At 36.0% G+C, this 19,158-nt stretch overlaps 1 protein-coding gene across 1 annotated transcript; it reads left to right on the top strand.

The window, feature by feature from the left end:
- Positions 1-1,867: 1,867 nt before the first annotated feature.
- Positions 1,868-3,235, top strand: LOC120182012 (trichohyalin-like). Its single transcript, XM_039187037.1, has one exon. The coding sequence runs from the start codon at positions 1,868-1,870 to the stop codon at positions 3,233-3,235; it is 1,368 nt and encodes a 455-aa protein (XP_039042968.1).
- The last annotated feature ends 15,923 nt before the right edge of the window (positions 3,236-19,158 follow it).

Raw genomic sequence — 19,158 nt, 5'->3', positions numbered from 1 at the left:
ATTAATGAATAAATAGTTGTACTAACGTGTGATTTACATGTTTCAGTTTTCTGACCTTCACTTTAGTATGTTGCTTTTCTTGGATCGAGGCAAAGGATTATGAGTTTCCCCACTGTCGCTATAACCCTTTGATTTTTAGAGCCTTCTAACTGTGCTCTGTCCCGTTAGGTAGAGGTGAACGCTACGCTTACGTGAGAAAAATGCTTTTCTCCGCATGGGCTTTAGCAAATAACCTCTAGGGTACATATGCCTTATGTTTACGAGTGAAACATTGCGTTTTCTCGCATGGACATAAAGAAATGTATCCTCTCGAATTGAACTTGACCCGTTTAAGCCTATAATGGGTGAGGGTCGAGGGTCTGGCAAGCCTAAGGGGCACCAGCAAAGGACAATTTGAGGACCCTGTTAGTGTTACCAAAACTTTGCCCGTCTTATGATGAAACTCTGTCCGCAGACACAAAGGGGAAACTCATTCTAACCTTTTCCTCGAATTTATTTTTGCAATATGTATAAGAATTAGAAAAACATGCGGTTAGGTTTTATTTTTCGTACAAAGGCTGTGATCTAGAAAAATGTGGCTATGGTTTTTTTTTTTGAATGACAAAGCATGTGGGTAAATATCATGTTGGGTAGATTCCATATGGATAAGGGTTAGGATGTATATATTTTCAAGCTTTATTTATTATATTGTTTTTCTTGATTATTATTATATATACTAACACATTTTTATTTGCGTTCGTGTTTTGTGTTTTATTACTGTTGCATTACATTATCATTCATAAAGAAAGGTTGGTTCACGAAGTGGTCATCAAGTAGAAGGTGATCATAAAATGGACAAGAGCTTTCATAACAAGGAAATAAAAAACGCGGAAGTGAGGTCGTGGTCAGAGGAAACTCAGATGAAGAAAGGCGATAGTCTGACTGAAGGTTATATATCGGTACTACCAGAAGTTGCTCCGGTCAGTCTAAAGCAAAACGATCTGCAAGAATTACGTGAAATTTGGGAGGGTTGGAATTCTGATGTGAAGTATGCTTTCTGGCAAAAATATGGTGACATAGCCCTGTTGTTGTACGTGAAAGTAAACGAACCCCTGATTAAAGCTTTGATCCAGTTTTGGAATCCAGCATATAGTTGTTTCACCTTCAACAAGGAAGACATGACTCCCACGTTGGAAGAGTACACTTCCCTATTTCATTTCGAAACGATACATTTGGATAGGATTTACTCAAAGGCCACAAGAGTGCAATCCTTCAAAAGCAAACTTGCAAAAATTACCGGAATGGGGGAGAAGTGGGTTGCTGATCGAATCCAAAAGAAAGGAGAGTCTGATTGTTTCCCTTGGCCATGCCTGAAAGAACTTATTGTCAAACATGACGATATTGAGAAGAGAATGGAGATGTTTGCTTTGGGAATTTACAGTTTAGTGATTTTCCCGAAAGTTCTTTGTCATGTAGAATCCGCTGTAGTCGATTTATTCGAGCGTTTGGAAAGGAAGGTGAATCCTGTTCCTGCGGTTTTGGCAGAGACATTCAGGGCGCTTAATAGTTGCAGAAGAGCAGAGAGTAGTCGCTTCACTGGGTGTATCCAGTTGCTTACTGTTTGGATACGTAGCCACTTCTGGAAGATGGATCGAGAGTACAGTCGCCGGTTTTCAATTGCCTATTCACCATTAAAAGATTTCCTTACCAAGGAATGCCGGAGCATCTCACCAGGAAAGATTGGATTTCACTCTTCAGAAATCTACAAGATCATGATATAGTATGGCGTGTTCCCTGGTTAGCTTTTGCTGATGTATTGTACAAATGCGGAGATTCTGATTGGGTAACCCTATTAGGGTTATGGGGTGGAGTAGGTTATGCTCCATTAATGGTATTACGACAATTTGGGGCACGCCAATTCGTCCCAATTACATCCGGTCTAAAGACATCTGAATTTGTGTACTACGGAGATCACTACAAGAAAACTGCTCGAGTGATGTCAGATGCATGGAAGTCAATCTTTAGAACCGATTTAGTAGCAGCCGAGGTCATGCTGACACCAGATTATGTGGCATGGAGAGCGGCAAGAAAGAATGATGTCATTCCCTTGGCGGATCGTGATCAAGTAATTCCTTTGGAAACACAATTCAGACACGTACCATCTAAGTTGGAGATACTTAAGAGTGAATTCGAAGCAGAGATCGCCAGAAAGGAGGCAGAGTGTGAGGCTCTTAGACAAAAGAATTTTGTGTTGGACATTGATAAGGGGTTTTATAATAAACAATTTGAGTTGATGCGCGAGAGAAAAGAGAAGGTTGAGGCTAATTTTGCTAACTTACAAAATGATTACCGAAGAATTGTTGGGCTCGAAAAAACTTCAAAACAGTGGAGGTTGGAGCTCAAGGCTGAAAGGGATCGTCGAGTTAGGGATGTCAGAGCCGAAAGAGAGCGCCGAGTCAGAGAACTAGAGGCGGAGAAGAAGAGAAAAGATCATGAACTCGAGTCAGAGAAGAAATCCTGGGCTAGTGCACTGAATAACGAAAGGAAAGAAGCTAAAGAGTTAAGACAAAGGCATACTTTGAGCAAGAAACGAGAAGAGGAGCTCACTTTTGAAGTACGAAGGTTGCAAGTTAATATTGAGGAGCTCAAAGTTGAAGAGCATAGTAGATTAAGCGAGATTAAGGAAGGAAAACGAAGGATAGAACAGTTAGAAATTGAGAAAAATAATATGTTTCAAGGGTTCGAAATGGAGGTGAACAGCATGCAAAATGAACTTGAGATTAGAGGACAAAGAATAGGTGAACTCGAAGCTGAAAAGAGACGAACCAATAAAGAATTGAAATTAGAAAGACAACATAAAGATCATGTGCTTAAAAGCAAACATGATGAAGTGTTCATTTGGATGCAAAGATGTGTAACAAAGAACGAACGAATAGAGGTCCTTAATCAAGAGATGCAAGAGATAGAAGCAAGGCATGAGGAAAAGTTAACTCAGGCTCAAGCAAAGAATGAAGAGTATGGTGTTTACATTCGGCAGCTTGAAAATTCCTTGTTCACAGAGAATAGTCAGCGCTGGCCATCAGATTTAAGGGTTAGTCTCGAAGAGAATGATGCTTTGCGAAGAAAGGTTAATGATTTAGAGAATGCCTTGCGAAGCTGTCAAATACAGATCTCTAGTCTTGAGCGTACTGTTGAAAGTACCCGACAGCAGTGGCAGAACTCGAGTGATCGTTTGAAGACTGGAAAACGAATGTGAATAGCATAATCCTTGAAACCATGAATCAATTAAGCGGTGTTGCAAGACAATTGGGAGAGATGGACATTCAAGCAAGAGTTATCCAGAGTTATACAAGTCCCGCATCAGATGTAGGAAAAAGGGTCAATTGGCTTGTCAATGAGATAATGGAATTGAGCACTAGAGCTAGGCCTTTCTGTAATAAATTTTTCTTGTAATGATAAGGGTTTTGTCCTAAATGAAAGTTGTTCTAAAGATTGATCACGTCTTATGAATCAATGCCTTTCTGCATACATTTGCATTTTGTTTAAGTATTGTTTTCTGTATTTTATTCGCACTTTTATCATTTATTACCACGTAACATGCATTCATTCATTAAAACACCAAAAATAATGTAAAATATGATTTCCAATCATTGTAGTTATTCTGGCATTCACCTCACACCCGTACGGTACTCGGAATACAACAAAGAAAATGGAAGCTAGAATGATCCAACTTGAGCAAGAACAAAAACAAGCTCAAGAAGAAATGAGAGAGAGATTAACTAAGATGGAAGCAGAGATAACAAACTCGCAAGCCGGTCTACTACAAAGGATGGAAGAAATGTTTAAGAAACATGCTACAGGTGGAAGGATTGCGGATGACCAACTAATGTCATCCGAGCAAGATCCATCACATCCTCCAGGGTTTGGAGCTGGAGCATCACATCCTGCGGGGTTTACTTCTGACCCTCAGTACCCACCAGGGTTTACACCAGAATCCGTCCTCCTCCTGGTTTCACACCTATACATATATCCGCTCATCCTTCGGTACCTCAAGAAACTCGACCTCATGTATATGTTAGCAATGAGAATCAGCAGCACCACATGGGATCCACATTCCCAAACATTTATCAGCCTGTTTCAGGTGTAAGGATAGGGGAATTTAATACCGAGCATTTAACCCCGGATCTGAACGAGTTAGCCGAGAAGGAAAAAGCCAATGAACAGATAAATCAACAATTGAAGAAATTGGAAGAAAGGGTAAAATCGGTAGAAGTGATTGAACCGTTCTATGGGTCTGATGCTAGAGAGTTAAGTTTGGTCCCAGATCTGATTATCCCTATAAAGTTCAAGGTTCCCGAGTTTGAAAAATACAATGGAACCACTTGTCCTTCATCTCATATAACCATGTTTTGCCGGAGGATGGCTGGCCATGTGAACGATGAAAAACTGTTGATTCACTGTTTTCAAGACAGTTTGACAGGTTCTGCCGCTAAGTGGTATAACCAATTAACTAGGGCTCATATCAAATCATGGAAGGACTTGGCAAAAGCATTCCTAGAACAGTATCGCCATGTTACAGATATAATTCCTGATCGGTGGACTCTTCAAAATATGGAAAAAAGAAGCAATGAAACTTTCCGACAATATGCTCAAAGGTGGCGTGATGTTGCTGCACAGGTCCAACCCCCTTTACTCGAAAAGGAGGCTACTGTAATTTTTGTCAATACTTTGAGAGCTCCGTATTTGGGGCATTTGCTTGGAAATGCCACCAAAAATTTTGCTGATTTGATCATCTCTGGTGAGCTCATCGAAAATGCTATAAGAAGTGGCAAGATTGAAGTAGTTGAAGGGTCTAGCTCCAAAAAACCTGTATACCGAAAAAAGGAAAATGAAGTTAACAGTGCAAATGTCTACCACAAGAATACTGCAAATAGTGTCACAATAACCCAATCAAGGGCTGAGAGGAATGACATGAACACCACTAGAAATGATTTCAGGGGACCTCGTAAGGAGAGAGAGAAGGTGTCCTTCACACCATTACCCGTACCCTATTCAGAGATATACGCCTCGTTATTCAAGGCAGATGTGGTACGCCCCTACCGTTTGACCCCTCTTCAACCACCGTACCCTCATTGGTATGACGCAAATGCGCATTGTGATTACCACGATGGAATTGCTGGTCATTCTATAGAGAATTGTTATGCCTTCAAAAAGATAGTGCAGAATCTGATTAACACAGGAGGATTACAATTTGATTCACCAGATGCATCAACACACCCACTACCGAATCATGGAGGTAAAGGGATAAATACCATCCATGAGGAGAATAGGAGGAAGGCAAAGACAAACATTCATGAAATCAAATCTCCCTTCAGTTGGGTATTCCAACAACTCTATCAGGCTGGCATGATTCGACAAGATCTTAAGCCAAAGACCAATGAGTGTGAACACTATTGTGAATATCACCAAGAAGAAGGGCATGAAATTCAGCTTTGCCCTGAATTCAGGGGGTTACTACAAAGATTGATGGATAATAAGGAGGTAGAGTTCTTTGAGGAAGATAAGGAAAAAAGAGAAAAAGATGTCTTCATGACAGAAAATTCTGAGCCCGTTCACAAAACAAACAAGCCAGTAGTCATCACTGTGAAATCATCAGCAATGAATTCTGGGTCGTCAACGCCAAAAGTTGTAATCACAGCTCCTTCAACATTTTCGTTTAAAGACACCCGCAAGGTGCCTTGGAATTACACTGCCAATGTTTCATTAATAAGAGAATCTGGTTCGCTAGAGAAAATAAAGGTAGTTGAAGGTGAAGCACCAGTAGGCAACTTGATGACTGGAATAGTGAATGAAGTCGGGCACTTCACGAGAAGTGGGAGGTGTTATTCTCCTGAGATGTCAAAGAAATGGACAAAATGAAGGCAAAAGGAAAAACTGTGGTGGTACCGCAAAAGATATTTGATGATGAACTCCCACCAATGATCAATGAGCCGGTAACAGAAACGCAAGCTCAAGAATTCTTGAAGTTTTAAAACATAGTGAGTATAATGTAGTTGAACAGCTACACAAGCAACAAGCACGGATTTCGATTCTAGATTTGTTAATAAATTCAGAAGTACATCGGAATGCTTTGTTAAAAGTGCTCAATCAAACATTTGTGCCTGAGGATATATCAGTGAACAAGTTGGATCGAATTGTAGGGCACATAGCTGCTGACAACTACATAACTTTCACTGATGATGAAATTCCTGATGGTGGAATGGGATCAGTAAAAGCCCTCAATATCACAACTCATTGTCATGGTCATGTCTTGTCAGGCGTTTTGATTGACAATGGGTCTGCACTTAATGTTATGCCTATGGCCACATTACGGAGGTTACCGGTGGACAACACATATGAGGGCCTACCAAAACATTGTTAGAGCTTTTGATGGAACCCAGCGGGATGTGCTTGGAAAGATAGAGATACCACTGTTGATTGGACCAACTGTCTACAATATTGATTTTGTGGTGATGGACATCAATCCCTCATATAATTGTTTGCTTGGGAGGCCATGGATTCATTCTGCAGGGGCAGTCCCTTCGTCCTTGCACCAAAAATTAAAATTCGTGACAAATGGCCAGTTGATTAGTATTGGGGCAGAGGAAGAGATTATTGCTTCTGTGACGACTGACGCCCCATATATTGAGACGAATGAGAATGCCCTAGAGTGTTCCTTCAGAGCTTTAGAATTTGTCAACGCTACTTTCATTGCTGAAGGAAACAAGATTCCTCGCCCGCGTTTATCTGATTGTACTAAGATGACTGTGCGAGAGACTCTAGGAAAAGGAGCCAAGACAGGAAAGGGTCTCGGTATATGCTTGCAAGGGAGTTTATATCCCAAATTTGTCATGATGAAGAGCGATCGCTTCGGGCTGGGATTTAAGCCTGATTTTCAGCAAAGAAAGAAAGAAATGAAAAAGAGAGGTGAAGTGAGAAGAGCTAGACTGAAAGGAGAGGATATTCCATGGGAGCGTATGCTTTTCCCTCCCCTAGAAAGCTCTTTCAAGTTTGGGGGAGTTTTTGATATAGAGCAACAATTAGCCAGAGCAATTGATGAAGAAGAGCAGATGAAAGACAGAGACTTGTTCAATGAAGCTATGGAGGGTTTGGTCATTAACATGATAACTGGGGATGATAAAGCGGGAAGATATTTGGCTGGAATCCGTCCTTGCTTCCCAGGGGAAACACTGAAAAATTGGACTGCAGAGGATCTCCCTGTAGTTTTTAAGATTAATTCAGAGTAATACCCAGTACTAATCCTTATACTTGTGCCCGCAAGTATTAAGGAATTTTCATAAGGGCAGCTATGTTAACTCTACTTGCTTTCAATAAAAGACAGTCTTTGTTTCTTAAATGGCTATCATTATTTACATTTTCATTTCATTCTTTATATTCATTTCATAAATTTTGGTCTCCTTTCAAAATATATTCGATTCAATTTTTCCATTTGCAGGTGTCACAATATCAATAGCATGAATGTTTCTGAATTTAATACTGAGATAAACTTTGAGCAGTCCATATGTTTGGAAGAAATCAATGAATGTCAGGATGAGGTAGAATGTGATGTTCCTAACGAACTATTAAGACTGGTAGAAAAGGAGGACAAACAAATCTTACCTCACCAGGAAGAAACTGAGGTTATAAACTTGGGAACTGATGATGACAAGAGAGAAGTTAAAATCGGCAGCACACTTTCTGTTGAGATAAGGCAAGAATTGATAGATCTGCTCCGAGAATTCAAGGATATCTTTGCATGGTCTTATCAAGATATGCCAGGACTGAGTACAGACATAGTGGTGCACAAGCTTCCGATAAAGCCTGAGTGTAAGCCAGTTCAGCAAAAGCTCAGAAGAATGAAGCCAGAAATGTTATTAAAAATTAAAGAGGAAGTGATGAAACAGATTGATGCAGGGTTCTTCAAGCGGCAAAGTATCCGGAATGGGTCGCAAACATAGTCCCTGTGCCAAAGAAAAATGGGAAAGTTCGCATGTGTGTGGATTACAGAGATCTTAATAAAGCAAGCCAAAAGATAATTTTCCATTGCCTCATATAGATACTTTAGTGGACAACACTGCTGGTCATTCGTGGTTTTCTTTTATGGATGGCTTCTCGGGGTATAACCAAATAAAAATGAACACTGAAGATATGGAAAAAACTACATTTGTGACTATGTGGGGCATATTTTGCTATAAAGTGATGCCATTTGGTTTGAAAAATGCTGGGGCAACTTACCAAAGAGCTATGGTGACTCTTTTCCATGACATGATGCACAAAGAGATTGAAGTGTATGTGGATGACATGATTGCCAAGTCCAGGACTGAAGGAGAACACATTCAAAACTTGAGGAAGCTTTTCCAAAGACTGAGAAAATATCAATTGAAACTCAATCCAACTAAATGCACCTTCGGGGTAACATCAGGGAAGCTTCTGGGTTTCGTGGTTAGTCAAAGAGGAATTGAGATCGATCCAGATAAAGTAAAGGCCATTCAAGATCTTCCACCACCTCGTACTCAGAAAGAAATTCGAGGTTTCCTAGGAAGGTTAAATATATATCTCGATTCATTTCACAATTAACTGAAAAATGTGATCCAGTTTTCAAATTACTTCGAAAGAACAACCCCGAAGTTTGGAATGACGAGTGCCAAGAGGCTTTGGAGAAAATCAAGAGATATTTGTCTAATACTCCAGTTCTGGTGTCACCAGTTCCTGGTAGACCATTGATCCTTTATCTAACGGTCTTTGAGAATTCGATGGGATGTGTGTTGGGGCAGCATGACGAATCTGGAAAGAAAGAGAGAGCCATCTATTATCTAAGCAAAAAGTTCACCGATTGTGAGATCCGATACTCGCCAATTCAAAAGCTATGTTGTGCTTTGGTATGGGCTACTCGAAGGCTCAGGCAATACATGTTATACCACACTACTTGGTTGATATCTAAGCTTGACCCTTTGAAATATTTAATGGAATCACCGGCTTTAACTGGTAGATTGGCTAGATGGCAGATGTTGTTATCAGAATTTGACATTGTATATGTGAATCAAAAAGCAATCAAAGGGAGTGCCATAGCAGATTTCCTTGCAAGTCGTGCTTCAGATGATTATGAGTCCTTGAACTTTAATTTTCCAGACGAGGATTTGATGTGCATTACAACCAAGGAGGAAACAATTTCAGATGATAAATCCTGGAGGTTGTATTTTGATGGGGCATCTAATGCTTTAGGACAAGGAATTGGAGCGATACTGATTTCCCCGGAAAATGTCTATTATCCTTTTACAAGCAGATTGGAGTTCTTTTGCACCAACAATATGGCAGAATATGAAGCTTGTGCTATGGGATTAAGAGCAGCTATAGAAAGAAAAATCAAAGTGCTCCAAGTATATGGAGACTCCTCATTAGTGGTGTATCAATTGCGAGGAGAATGGGAGACAAAGGATCCAAAGTTAGTGGAATATCGAAGATTGATCCTTGAATTGGTAAAAGAATTTGAAGATGTCAATTTCAATTATCTCCCTCGAGAAGATAATCAAATGGCAGATGCTTTGGCCACACTGGCTACAATGTTCCAAGCAAATAGAAGAGTTGATATGATGCCAATTAAAATGCAAATATATAAAACCCCTGCACACTGTTATGATATCGAAGAAGAGGTAGATGATCGTCCATGGTATTATGACATTTTGCAATACATCAAGCATCAAATTTACCCACTACATGCATCTGAGATCGATAAAAAGACAATAAGGAAGATGACTGCTGAATATGTATTAGATGGGGAAGTTTTGTACAGAAAGGGTAGTGATCAAGTTTTGATGAGATGTGTAGATGCCCGAGAAGCGAGAAGTATACTTGAAGAAGTGCATGAAGGGATATGTGGAACACATGCAAGTGGGCTTTCTATGGCCAGGAAGATCATGAGATATGGATATTATGGGCCACTATGCATTCAGACTGTGTTGATTATGTAAGAAAATGTCACAAATGTCAAATTTATGGTGATAAGATCCATGCATCTCCGTCACCTTTGCACGTGATGACTGCACCATGGCCGTTTTCTATGTGGGGCATGGATGTCATTGGGGCAATTACACCAAAGGCTTCGAATGGACATCGCTTCATATTTGTGGCAATTGATTATTTTACTAAGTGGGTTGAGGCTGCCTCATATGCAAATATCACAAGATCTACAGTTTGCAAATTCATAAAGAGAGAGATAATCTGCCGGTATGGGTTGCCAGAAAGAATCATCACAGATAATGCCACCAATTTGAACAATAAAATGATGGTAGAACTTTGTACTCAGTTCAAGATAAAGCATTCTAATTCAGTGACCTATCGTCCAAAGATGAATGGGGCAGTGGAAGCAGCAAATAAAAATATTAAAAGGATCATCACAAAGACCACTGAGACTTACAGAGATTGGCACGACAAATTACCTTTTGCTTTATATGCATATCGTACTACAGTGCGAACTTCGACAGGGGCAACGCCTTTCTCTTTAGTTTACGGGATGGAGGCAGTCTTGCCAGTGGAAATAGAAATCCCATCACTTCGAATTCTGAAAGAGGTGAAGTTGGATGAAGCTGAATGGGTTCAGGCTCGGTTGACCAATTGAATCTCATTGAAGAAAAGAGATTAAAAGCTATTTGCCACGGTCAGATGTATCAGAAACGGATGATGAGAGCTCATGATAAGAAGGTTCATCCTAGAGAATTTCGAGAGGGTGATCTAGTGCTAAAAAAGATTCTGCCAATTCATAAAGATTTCCGAGGAAAATGGATGCCTAATTGGGAAGGTCCATATGTTGTCAATAAGGCCTTCTCTGGGGGAGCATTGATTTTAGCAGAGATGGATGGGGAAAAACTGAGAAATCCGGTAAACTCAGACTCTGTTAAGAAGTACTATGCTTGAAGAAAAAAAAATGAAAAAAAAAGAAGAAAAAAAAAAGAAAAAAAAAAGAAAGAAAAATGAAGAAGGAGGGTTCAAGATGAAAATCCACAAAGGACATCTTGAAACCAAAGGAAGACTTTGAGTTGAAAATCTGAAATGGCGGCTCAAAGGCATTTTGAGATTAGGCATCAGGCAGCTAAATCTTCTCGAAAGTCTGATATTTTGAGAGAAACTTCACATTTACAGAACTTTTGGCAAACCTTGAAATCCTTCAGACAGAAGCTCAACTCAATAGTTATATCAAATGGATTGATTCAGGAACACTCATGCTAATGTTCTATAGGGACATTTGACTTGTGGTTATAAATTTCCACTATTTATGTGATTGTCATAACTTTGTAAATTCATTTCCTTGTCAGTGAATTTAAAGTTTTTATTTCAAGTCTCAATTTTATTCATTCTTCTTATAAGTAGATTGACATGGCATTAAAAATAAATAAAGACTTCTTGGTATTACTCTGAATTAATACTTCCATATCAGGAATTTTAACCCTAATACTCGAAGAGAGTAGGGTAAGACATGACCAAAGAAAATGCATGTGAGCTGAGAAAAAGCACATTGAAAACACTGATATTTTGATACGTTGACAAAGATGAACATATCAAAAGGAAGTAGAAAAGATTTGTATGGGAACAAGAGAAATAGCCCAAGCAAAGTGTGGGGTGCAAATGAAAGGTTGAATGACGTGTTTGAAATGAAGATTTACAAGACCACAAAGCTCATAATATTAAATGATATCATGCATACATTAATAGGCATCTATAAATAGGAGCATGCTCATTCATTCATATTCATTGAAATGCTTTGAATGTTTTGATAGAAATTCAGAGAGAGTCAATAACAATTATGATCCACCGCAGAAGGAGGTGGATCAACATTTCCAGTGAAGAGTTCATAATGAGAAGAACTCGTCCTAAAGGAGAAAGTTCATAATAAAAAGAACTTGTTCAACCTTGGTTTGGTTCCATCACAAAAAGAGGTGGATCAGCATTTTCAATGGAGAGTTCATAATGAGAAGAACTCATCCGACAGAGGGAGAAGAAGTTCATAATGAGAAGAGCTTGTTCGACCTATCACTCGATTCATGACATTTCGAATCAGTGACACCTCGCTTGAGGAATTGACATTTCCAATGGAGAGTTCATAATGAGAAGAACTCATCCGAAAAAGGGAGAAGAAGTTCATAATGAGAAGAGCTTGTTCGACCTATCACTCGATTCACAGCATTTCGAGTCAGGGACGCCTCGCTTGAGGGATCAACATTTTCAGTGAAGAGTTCATAATGAGAAAAAACTCATCCAAAAGAGAGAAGAAGTTCATAATGCGAAGAACTTGTTCAATCTAACAACGAAGGAAGACTGGACAAAAACTGGTTGTCTTTTCATCTTTTCCCTATTCTTGTTAACACAAGAATGCGCAAAGAGGGGCAGCTGTAGACACCCATTTTTGATCGGGATTAAAAATATATATTTTATTATATTATTATTATTAATGCTAATAATTTAATAATTTACTATTTTGTAGGCCAGTCCAATTACATAACCATTCAGAATCATTTTCGCCGAACTGCCAAGCCAACATAGAGCCACCACCAAATGCCTCTAGAAGCTGTCATCATCTGGCCATCTCAACAAATGTGAGTGGATCAAAATCAAGGTCAACAAAAGATTAAAAGTTTACCTAAACCTTTGAAATAAAGAAAAAATCCCGAAAATTACGGGATTAGGGATACCTGCTTCAGCACTAATCAAAGGAAAAGGTGGATTCGAAACAATTATAAATAGAGGAACTTTCAAAGGGGAAAAGGGGAGCTCATCAACAAGAGGGGAAAAAACACTCATCAAGTGACGGAAATTTCTTAGTTGAAAGAGAGAAATTTGTAAAAGTTTTCCTTATTCTCTTCGACAGAAGTAATACCAAGCAGGATACATCTGAAGGTTTTCAATTTACTTTTCTATTGTATTTTATTTTCTGTTTTTTTATTTAAACTGATTCCAAGGTGAATACGTTTTTGCTTCATTTTTTACAACATTGATAGATAAGCATAAACACTGGTTAAAAGCAGTAACAGAGAACCATAAACCATTCGAAGTAACCAAACAAGCATTAACAATGATATTGTTTTAAAAGAAATTCCATATTTGTTATTTCCAAAAATCTCCTATATTTTGTTTTTTTAAAAGTATATAGATAATAAAAACACAAAGGAAGAGGAGAAAGCGCGATGTTTACCTGAGATGTTCGGGTTCCTTCACGGGAACCTATCACGTTTAGGTGAGGTTATTGTCGCCGATGAACGACAGTTGCATGCTATTTTAATTGCTGGAATTCAAGGAATGTAAGAGTCGGTTTCCATTAGTCACCATTCGAGAGCTTAAGAGAAAAAATAAAAAGAATAAAGGGATATTAGAAAACAAAACTAAAATGAGAGGAGTTTACCTTTAGGGTCGGTTCTTATGTTCGTTAGGTCACCATAGATGTTGTACACGGAAGAGTGGCTCCGATCTATAGCGAAGAACGAAGAACTGGCCAGCGTATGAAGGGGTTTAGTTGACCCTATACATTGGTTTAGGAGTTGTAATAAAAGGGGAATTAAGGTTTACTTATAAGTTTTTAGTGATTAGATCGAGATTAGAAGAGAAAATATGTGAGATTTTAGGGCGATCAGAGTAAAACCCATTGTTGATAATGGCCAAGCAAGCGTGGAATAATGGATTCTCGGCAGTGTGGCGTGAAGGAGAAAGTAGAGAGGAGAAGTGCGGCTGTGTAAAATATTATTTGGGTGAATGATAGCTTAGGTTTAGTTTAGGTTACTTATAAAAAATATTTGGTAAAATTATAGGTTAGTCATTGGAATCTTAGGGGTGAATTAGTTATAGACTTATATTTATGCATATTTTGATTTAGGCCACTAGTTTTTTTAATTTACATGTTTAATCTCACATTCATTTAAATTTAGTCATTATTTCAAATATATATATTTTAAATTTATTACTTTGGCATTTTATGTTTTATTTTTATAATTAAGTCACATTTGTACATTATATGTTAGTATGTATGGTTTATAATTTATAACTTATTATTACATAGTACGTGTAAATATTTTTTTTGTATTAAGATGGTATATTGTTTAGTATTTTTTAATATTATTAAGTAGATAATTATTATTTTTAATATTTGCATGTTAGCCTTATGTATATGACTCAATCAAATTACATAATCGAATTAAGGGTAATACCCTTTTAATTTAAAATTGTCGAAATGGCTTTTCTTAACTTACAGGAAAGTTATTCTTGACGATTTTAAATTATAAGTGTATACTGTCATTATCACTAAAAAATTTGATTTTTCACTTTAAAATTAGGGAGTGAAAGAAAAAGAAATGTTCGGTTATTTAAATTGTTAAGAAAAGGTCGTTAGAACTGACCTAAAGATTTGGTCTCAATATTTTTAAATAATCGAATATACTTTATCTTTTAATGGCTAGGTAATTTTAATTTAACCTATTTTATTGCTTATTGAAGGTTTTAAAATTTGCATTTTTGTTGTTTTAAAGGATCATAAATCAAATTAAATTCGAACTTGTGAAATTTGTTGCAAAGACATTAATTAATCGACTAGGTACCGATTTAGGGCATTGTGGGGGTGCTAATCCTTCCCCACATGTAACCGACTCCCGAACTTGGATTTTGGTAACGTAGACAGTAAATTTGTCGTTTTAATTAAATCAATTTTTATTTAAAATGACAACGTTTTAGGTGCCCAATCACACCCTAATCAAAGATTGGTGGCGACTCTTCGAACCATGTTTTTTTTGTAAAATAATTTCTAAATTTTCGAAATGAGAGGTTTGTTTCATGTTATTTTTTTAATTAAAAATCAATCAAAAGAAATAAATTAAAAATGACGTGGTTTTCAAATTAAAAAATTTCCTTTTAAAAAAAAAAACGGTTACGACAGTCGGGTCGGAATTATTGTTAATGTGAGACATGCCAAGGAATTATTCCTCATCGGGGGTACAGTTTCGTTATGTTAAAGTTATCAATGTTATTTATTGTACACCAACCATCTAGTGGTGTATAAAATATTAAATTTATTAAGTTTATGAGTTTGATTTTAGGGTAAACTACGCATGTAGTATTTAAACTATAATTTTGGTTTGTTTAGTACTTAAATTTTTAATTTTTTCAAAAGCATACCTAACGTTTAATTTTCATTTCCTTTTAGTATCACGCCGTTTAAAAATTTAACTCATTTAATACCTAAACTATCAGTTTGTTCAAAACTTAACATTAAAATTAAAAGGGGTACTAAAATGAAACAAAGACTGAAGTTTTTAATGACGGGTACTAAAATAAAACAATAACTAAACTTTAAGTATGATTTTGAAAAAAATGAATGTTTAGGTACTAAAAGCAAACTAAAATTGATAATTTAGATATTAAACGTGTAATTTACCCATGATTTATTATTGTGAATAAAAAATTAAGTTAAAAATCATGTATAATAAATTTTCATAGTATAACATAAATTAGTTATTTAATAATTTAATATAAATAATTATATATAAAATATCTATTTCCCCTAAACATTATGTATGATACAATTTAAACATTAATATTTTATCCATTTCCTTTGATATAATAATTTAATTTAATATTTATTTTAATCTTATTTAAAGTATGTCATTTTACTTCATAATTCATTTTTTATATTAATTTGTGATGCTTAATAGTGATACTTTAACCTGATATCTCTATGAATAACAATCATTCTTTTAAATATGAGATAGTTTGGTCCATGCATGTCATAATTCATTTTAAACTATCACGTTAGTATTGGAAATCGTTATGTTTGCATTATAAATTATTGTGATAGTATCGGAACAATTAATATTATTTTTCGTCAGTTAAAATACCAAGTTATTATTTTTAATTTAAAAATCATATAAAAATAAAATAAATGTAGGGGTCATGTTATTTTTTTTCCAAAAGTATAAGGATCTCATTATTATTAAAGTTTTTTTTTAATTTTAAATTTGAAACGGACTTGTGGGAGTATTATAGTTGGATTAGTTGAATTATATTATAAAGCATTAGAGCAAAGCAACACCCAAATTAAGCTGGCTTGTTTTGGCCATTTTAATCTGAGAACGAGCTTAGCACTGTAGGCTATAGCAAAGCAGCTGGAATTTGCACATGGAATTATCATCCCACGTGATGTTATACAGTCGCCGGCCAAAAGTCCGATTTCTGGCACAACTTCGAGTACCCAAAACGCCTCTTCCGACAAAGAGTCCCCTTGCTTTGGATGAACATAAAAGCTCCATACTTTTTTGGGTAAATTACGATGTTAGTATTTAAACTATTAATTTTTGTTAGTTTTAGTATCTAAACTTTTATTTTTTTTAAATCACACCTAATATTTAGTTTTCATATCACTTTAGTATCCTGCCGTTGAAAAATTAATGCGTTTAATATATAAACTATCAGTTTTGGTCCGTTTTAGTACCTAAACTTTTTTAAAAAACTTAACATTAAATTTTGAATGGGTACTAAAAAGAAACAAAAATTAAAAATTTTAACGACGAGGTACTAAAATGAAACAAAAACTAAACTTTAAGTATGATTATGAAAAATTGAAAGTTTAGGTACTAAAATGGACCAAACTGATAGTTTAGATACTAAACAAATATTTTACCCTATTTTTTTTTATTAATCCAAGTAAATGCAAGGTAGTATAGATTTTAAAGATTCTAAATTATTTGACATCGAACATTTATATTTAATCTATAATATTTCATATTCTAATCTAATCAAATTACAAATACAAATCAATAATTTATATACCAATTTCATATTTGCATGTTACAAAACACTCAAAATGTTATATGTTTACATAAATTTGAATATAAAAAAATTTATAAATGATGAAGTTGTTACTTTAATTAGGCACACAAATAGTCTGGTTAAGGCATTAATTAGAGAATAAGTTGCAATTCTAATACAAACAAACTGCCCATCTATCATACATGGTGAATTGATTATGTATTAGTTTATAGTTGTGAAGCTGTGGGACTGTTGTTGAATTATTGTGGAATATAAGTTTGTAGATGAAGATAAATAATTGTGAATAAATGAATTAAAAAAGGAAGTAATTACACTGACATGGGTTTGTTCAAGTGGTCAACAGTTTGATATCGGTTAAGCAAAATCTTGAGTTCGAATCTTTGTGTGTGCAGGAAACCCTGTTGGGAGGCTCGCCCACCAAAATCACGCATGCGACACAGGTCAATTCAGATTAATCAATGTCAAGCCCTGAAACCTGTAGGGGACTCAAATGTAATAGGAGGGATCCACCATGAACATTAGCACCAATTATTATGTAGTTTCATGATCAAAACTGTTGTAGTTTAACATGGATCTGTCTAGGCAAAGCAAATGTGATGGCAAAAGCATTAAAGAGAGGTGAGACATAGCATGTAATTTCATGGGAGTATAAATGGGTGCATGATAAGGTCGTTCTTCCAATGTTATCGAGGTTTGAGGTTTGAGGTTTGAGGGTGGGCACGTGTTCATCATGAAATCTTATTTTTCCTCCGATTTGTGACATATTTTATTGATGGTGTCAATACTAAAATTTTATTAATGTTTACCTCATTTTTATTAAGCTAAGGTCCGTTCTAAATACTCTTAATCATTTGACAATGAATGCTAATCACCTTGCTGCAGACATCGGGTGCTCGAACCCATGACTTCTAAGAACAACGACGATTTTAACCGTTAAGATAAGTTGGTTGATATCGTGTTATGTTTTTGAGGCTTTCATGACGTTTGTTTTGTTGGTAGCGGAAATGATGAGGGGGAGTTCACAATTCGAACATAGAAACTTAATGTTGGAAGCATAACAACAATAGTAATAATACATTCATGGTGGGGTGTCGACTCTTGCAGATCTGGAAGCCAAGTAATATCCCCCCCCCCAAAAATGTATATCGAGCCACCACAGTGAATCCAGTGATGGATGGACGGTCAGGGATGCTCCAGATTGCAGGAACTGCTCGATTCTAAAGCAAGGGAATGGGGTGGAGCCAAGGAATGATAAGTTCAAGATGCTTTATATGGCGTTAGTCCTTATTATCTTTGATCGAAATTAAAACTATTCATTATTATAATTATGATTAATCTTAATGACATTATGTACACTCAATTTCTTACATAATAATTTGTAGTTAGTCGAGCTTTAATAATACTTATTAGATAAAAAAAAGGAAAAGTTAAGTGTTAGTCTTAACCAACAGGGTTGATTAAAGTGATAAATAATTTAATATAATTTAAATAAAATCTCGAGTATAAATTCTTGTGTATGCAATACATTTTTACTAAGAGACACATCCACCAAAATTATATGTATAACGTCGATAGATCTGAATTAATAAGTCAAAGATTTAAAACCGAAAGTTAAAAAAAAAATCCCTCCTCCAAAGCAAAGAAAGTTAAAAACATTAGCAGGTGGCGTACAAAGGAGAGAAGGGTAACTTTTTGGGTTAAATTCTGATTTGGTCCTTCTACTTTGTTAAAGTTTGTAAATCATGTTCTATTTGACCCGGTTTGATAAATCCGTGGTACGATCCGTTTGATAAATTAATAAATTAAGAGGAAAAAAATGGAAATTTATCATTGTAATGGTAGCTTCAGCTTCATGGTCTGAGAATTTGTGGTGACCACCAAGGCACCAACCACTGCTTCCTCCAACCAAACCTCAGAGATACCCTAATGGAGCTGACCAATAAATTAAATAATGTCTTAATGACGAATTCAAACCACCATTTAGAAAGGTGGGCCTTTTAAGGTAATTTCACATGTCACCAGAAATAAATACTGGGTAAATTATGAATCTGATAACTAAACTTTACTTTTTCTATTGTTTCACTCATAAAGTTTTTAATTTTCTCCTTAAACTTAATACATTTGTTTTTTTTTTGTCATTCAGTCGTTAAATAATTGACGATGTTAAAATGAGTTATTATATAGATACAAAATGACACTATTTTTAACGTCGTTAACTATTTAACAGTGAAGTGACCAAGAGAGTAAAGTTCAGTACTGAAAAAACCTAATGTATCAAGTTGAATGAATAAATTAAAAACTTTTAAAGTTCAATGAATAAAATAGGAGAAAGAATAAAGT

This window comes from Hibiscus syriacus, unplaced genomic scaffold, assembly GCF_006381635.1.
Source record: "Hibiscus syriacus cultivar Baekdansim isolate YM2019G1 unplaced genomic scaffold, ASM638163v2 tig00112614_pilon, whole genome shotgun sequence".
Taxonomy (NCBI): Eukaryota; Viridiplantae; Streptophyta; class Magnoliopsida; order Malvales; family Malvaceae; genus Hibiscus; species Hibiscus syriacus.
The sequence above is the reverse complement of the archived record's forward strand: the minus strand, read 5'-3'. Positions and strand labels throughout refer to the sequence as shown.

What these genes read in the sequence shown, in the direction of transcription:
- LOC120182012 (XM_039187037.1), top strand. Translation starts at nt 1,868, where the DNA reads ATGGTATTACGACAATTTGGGGCACGCCAATTCGTCCCAATTACATCC.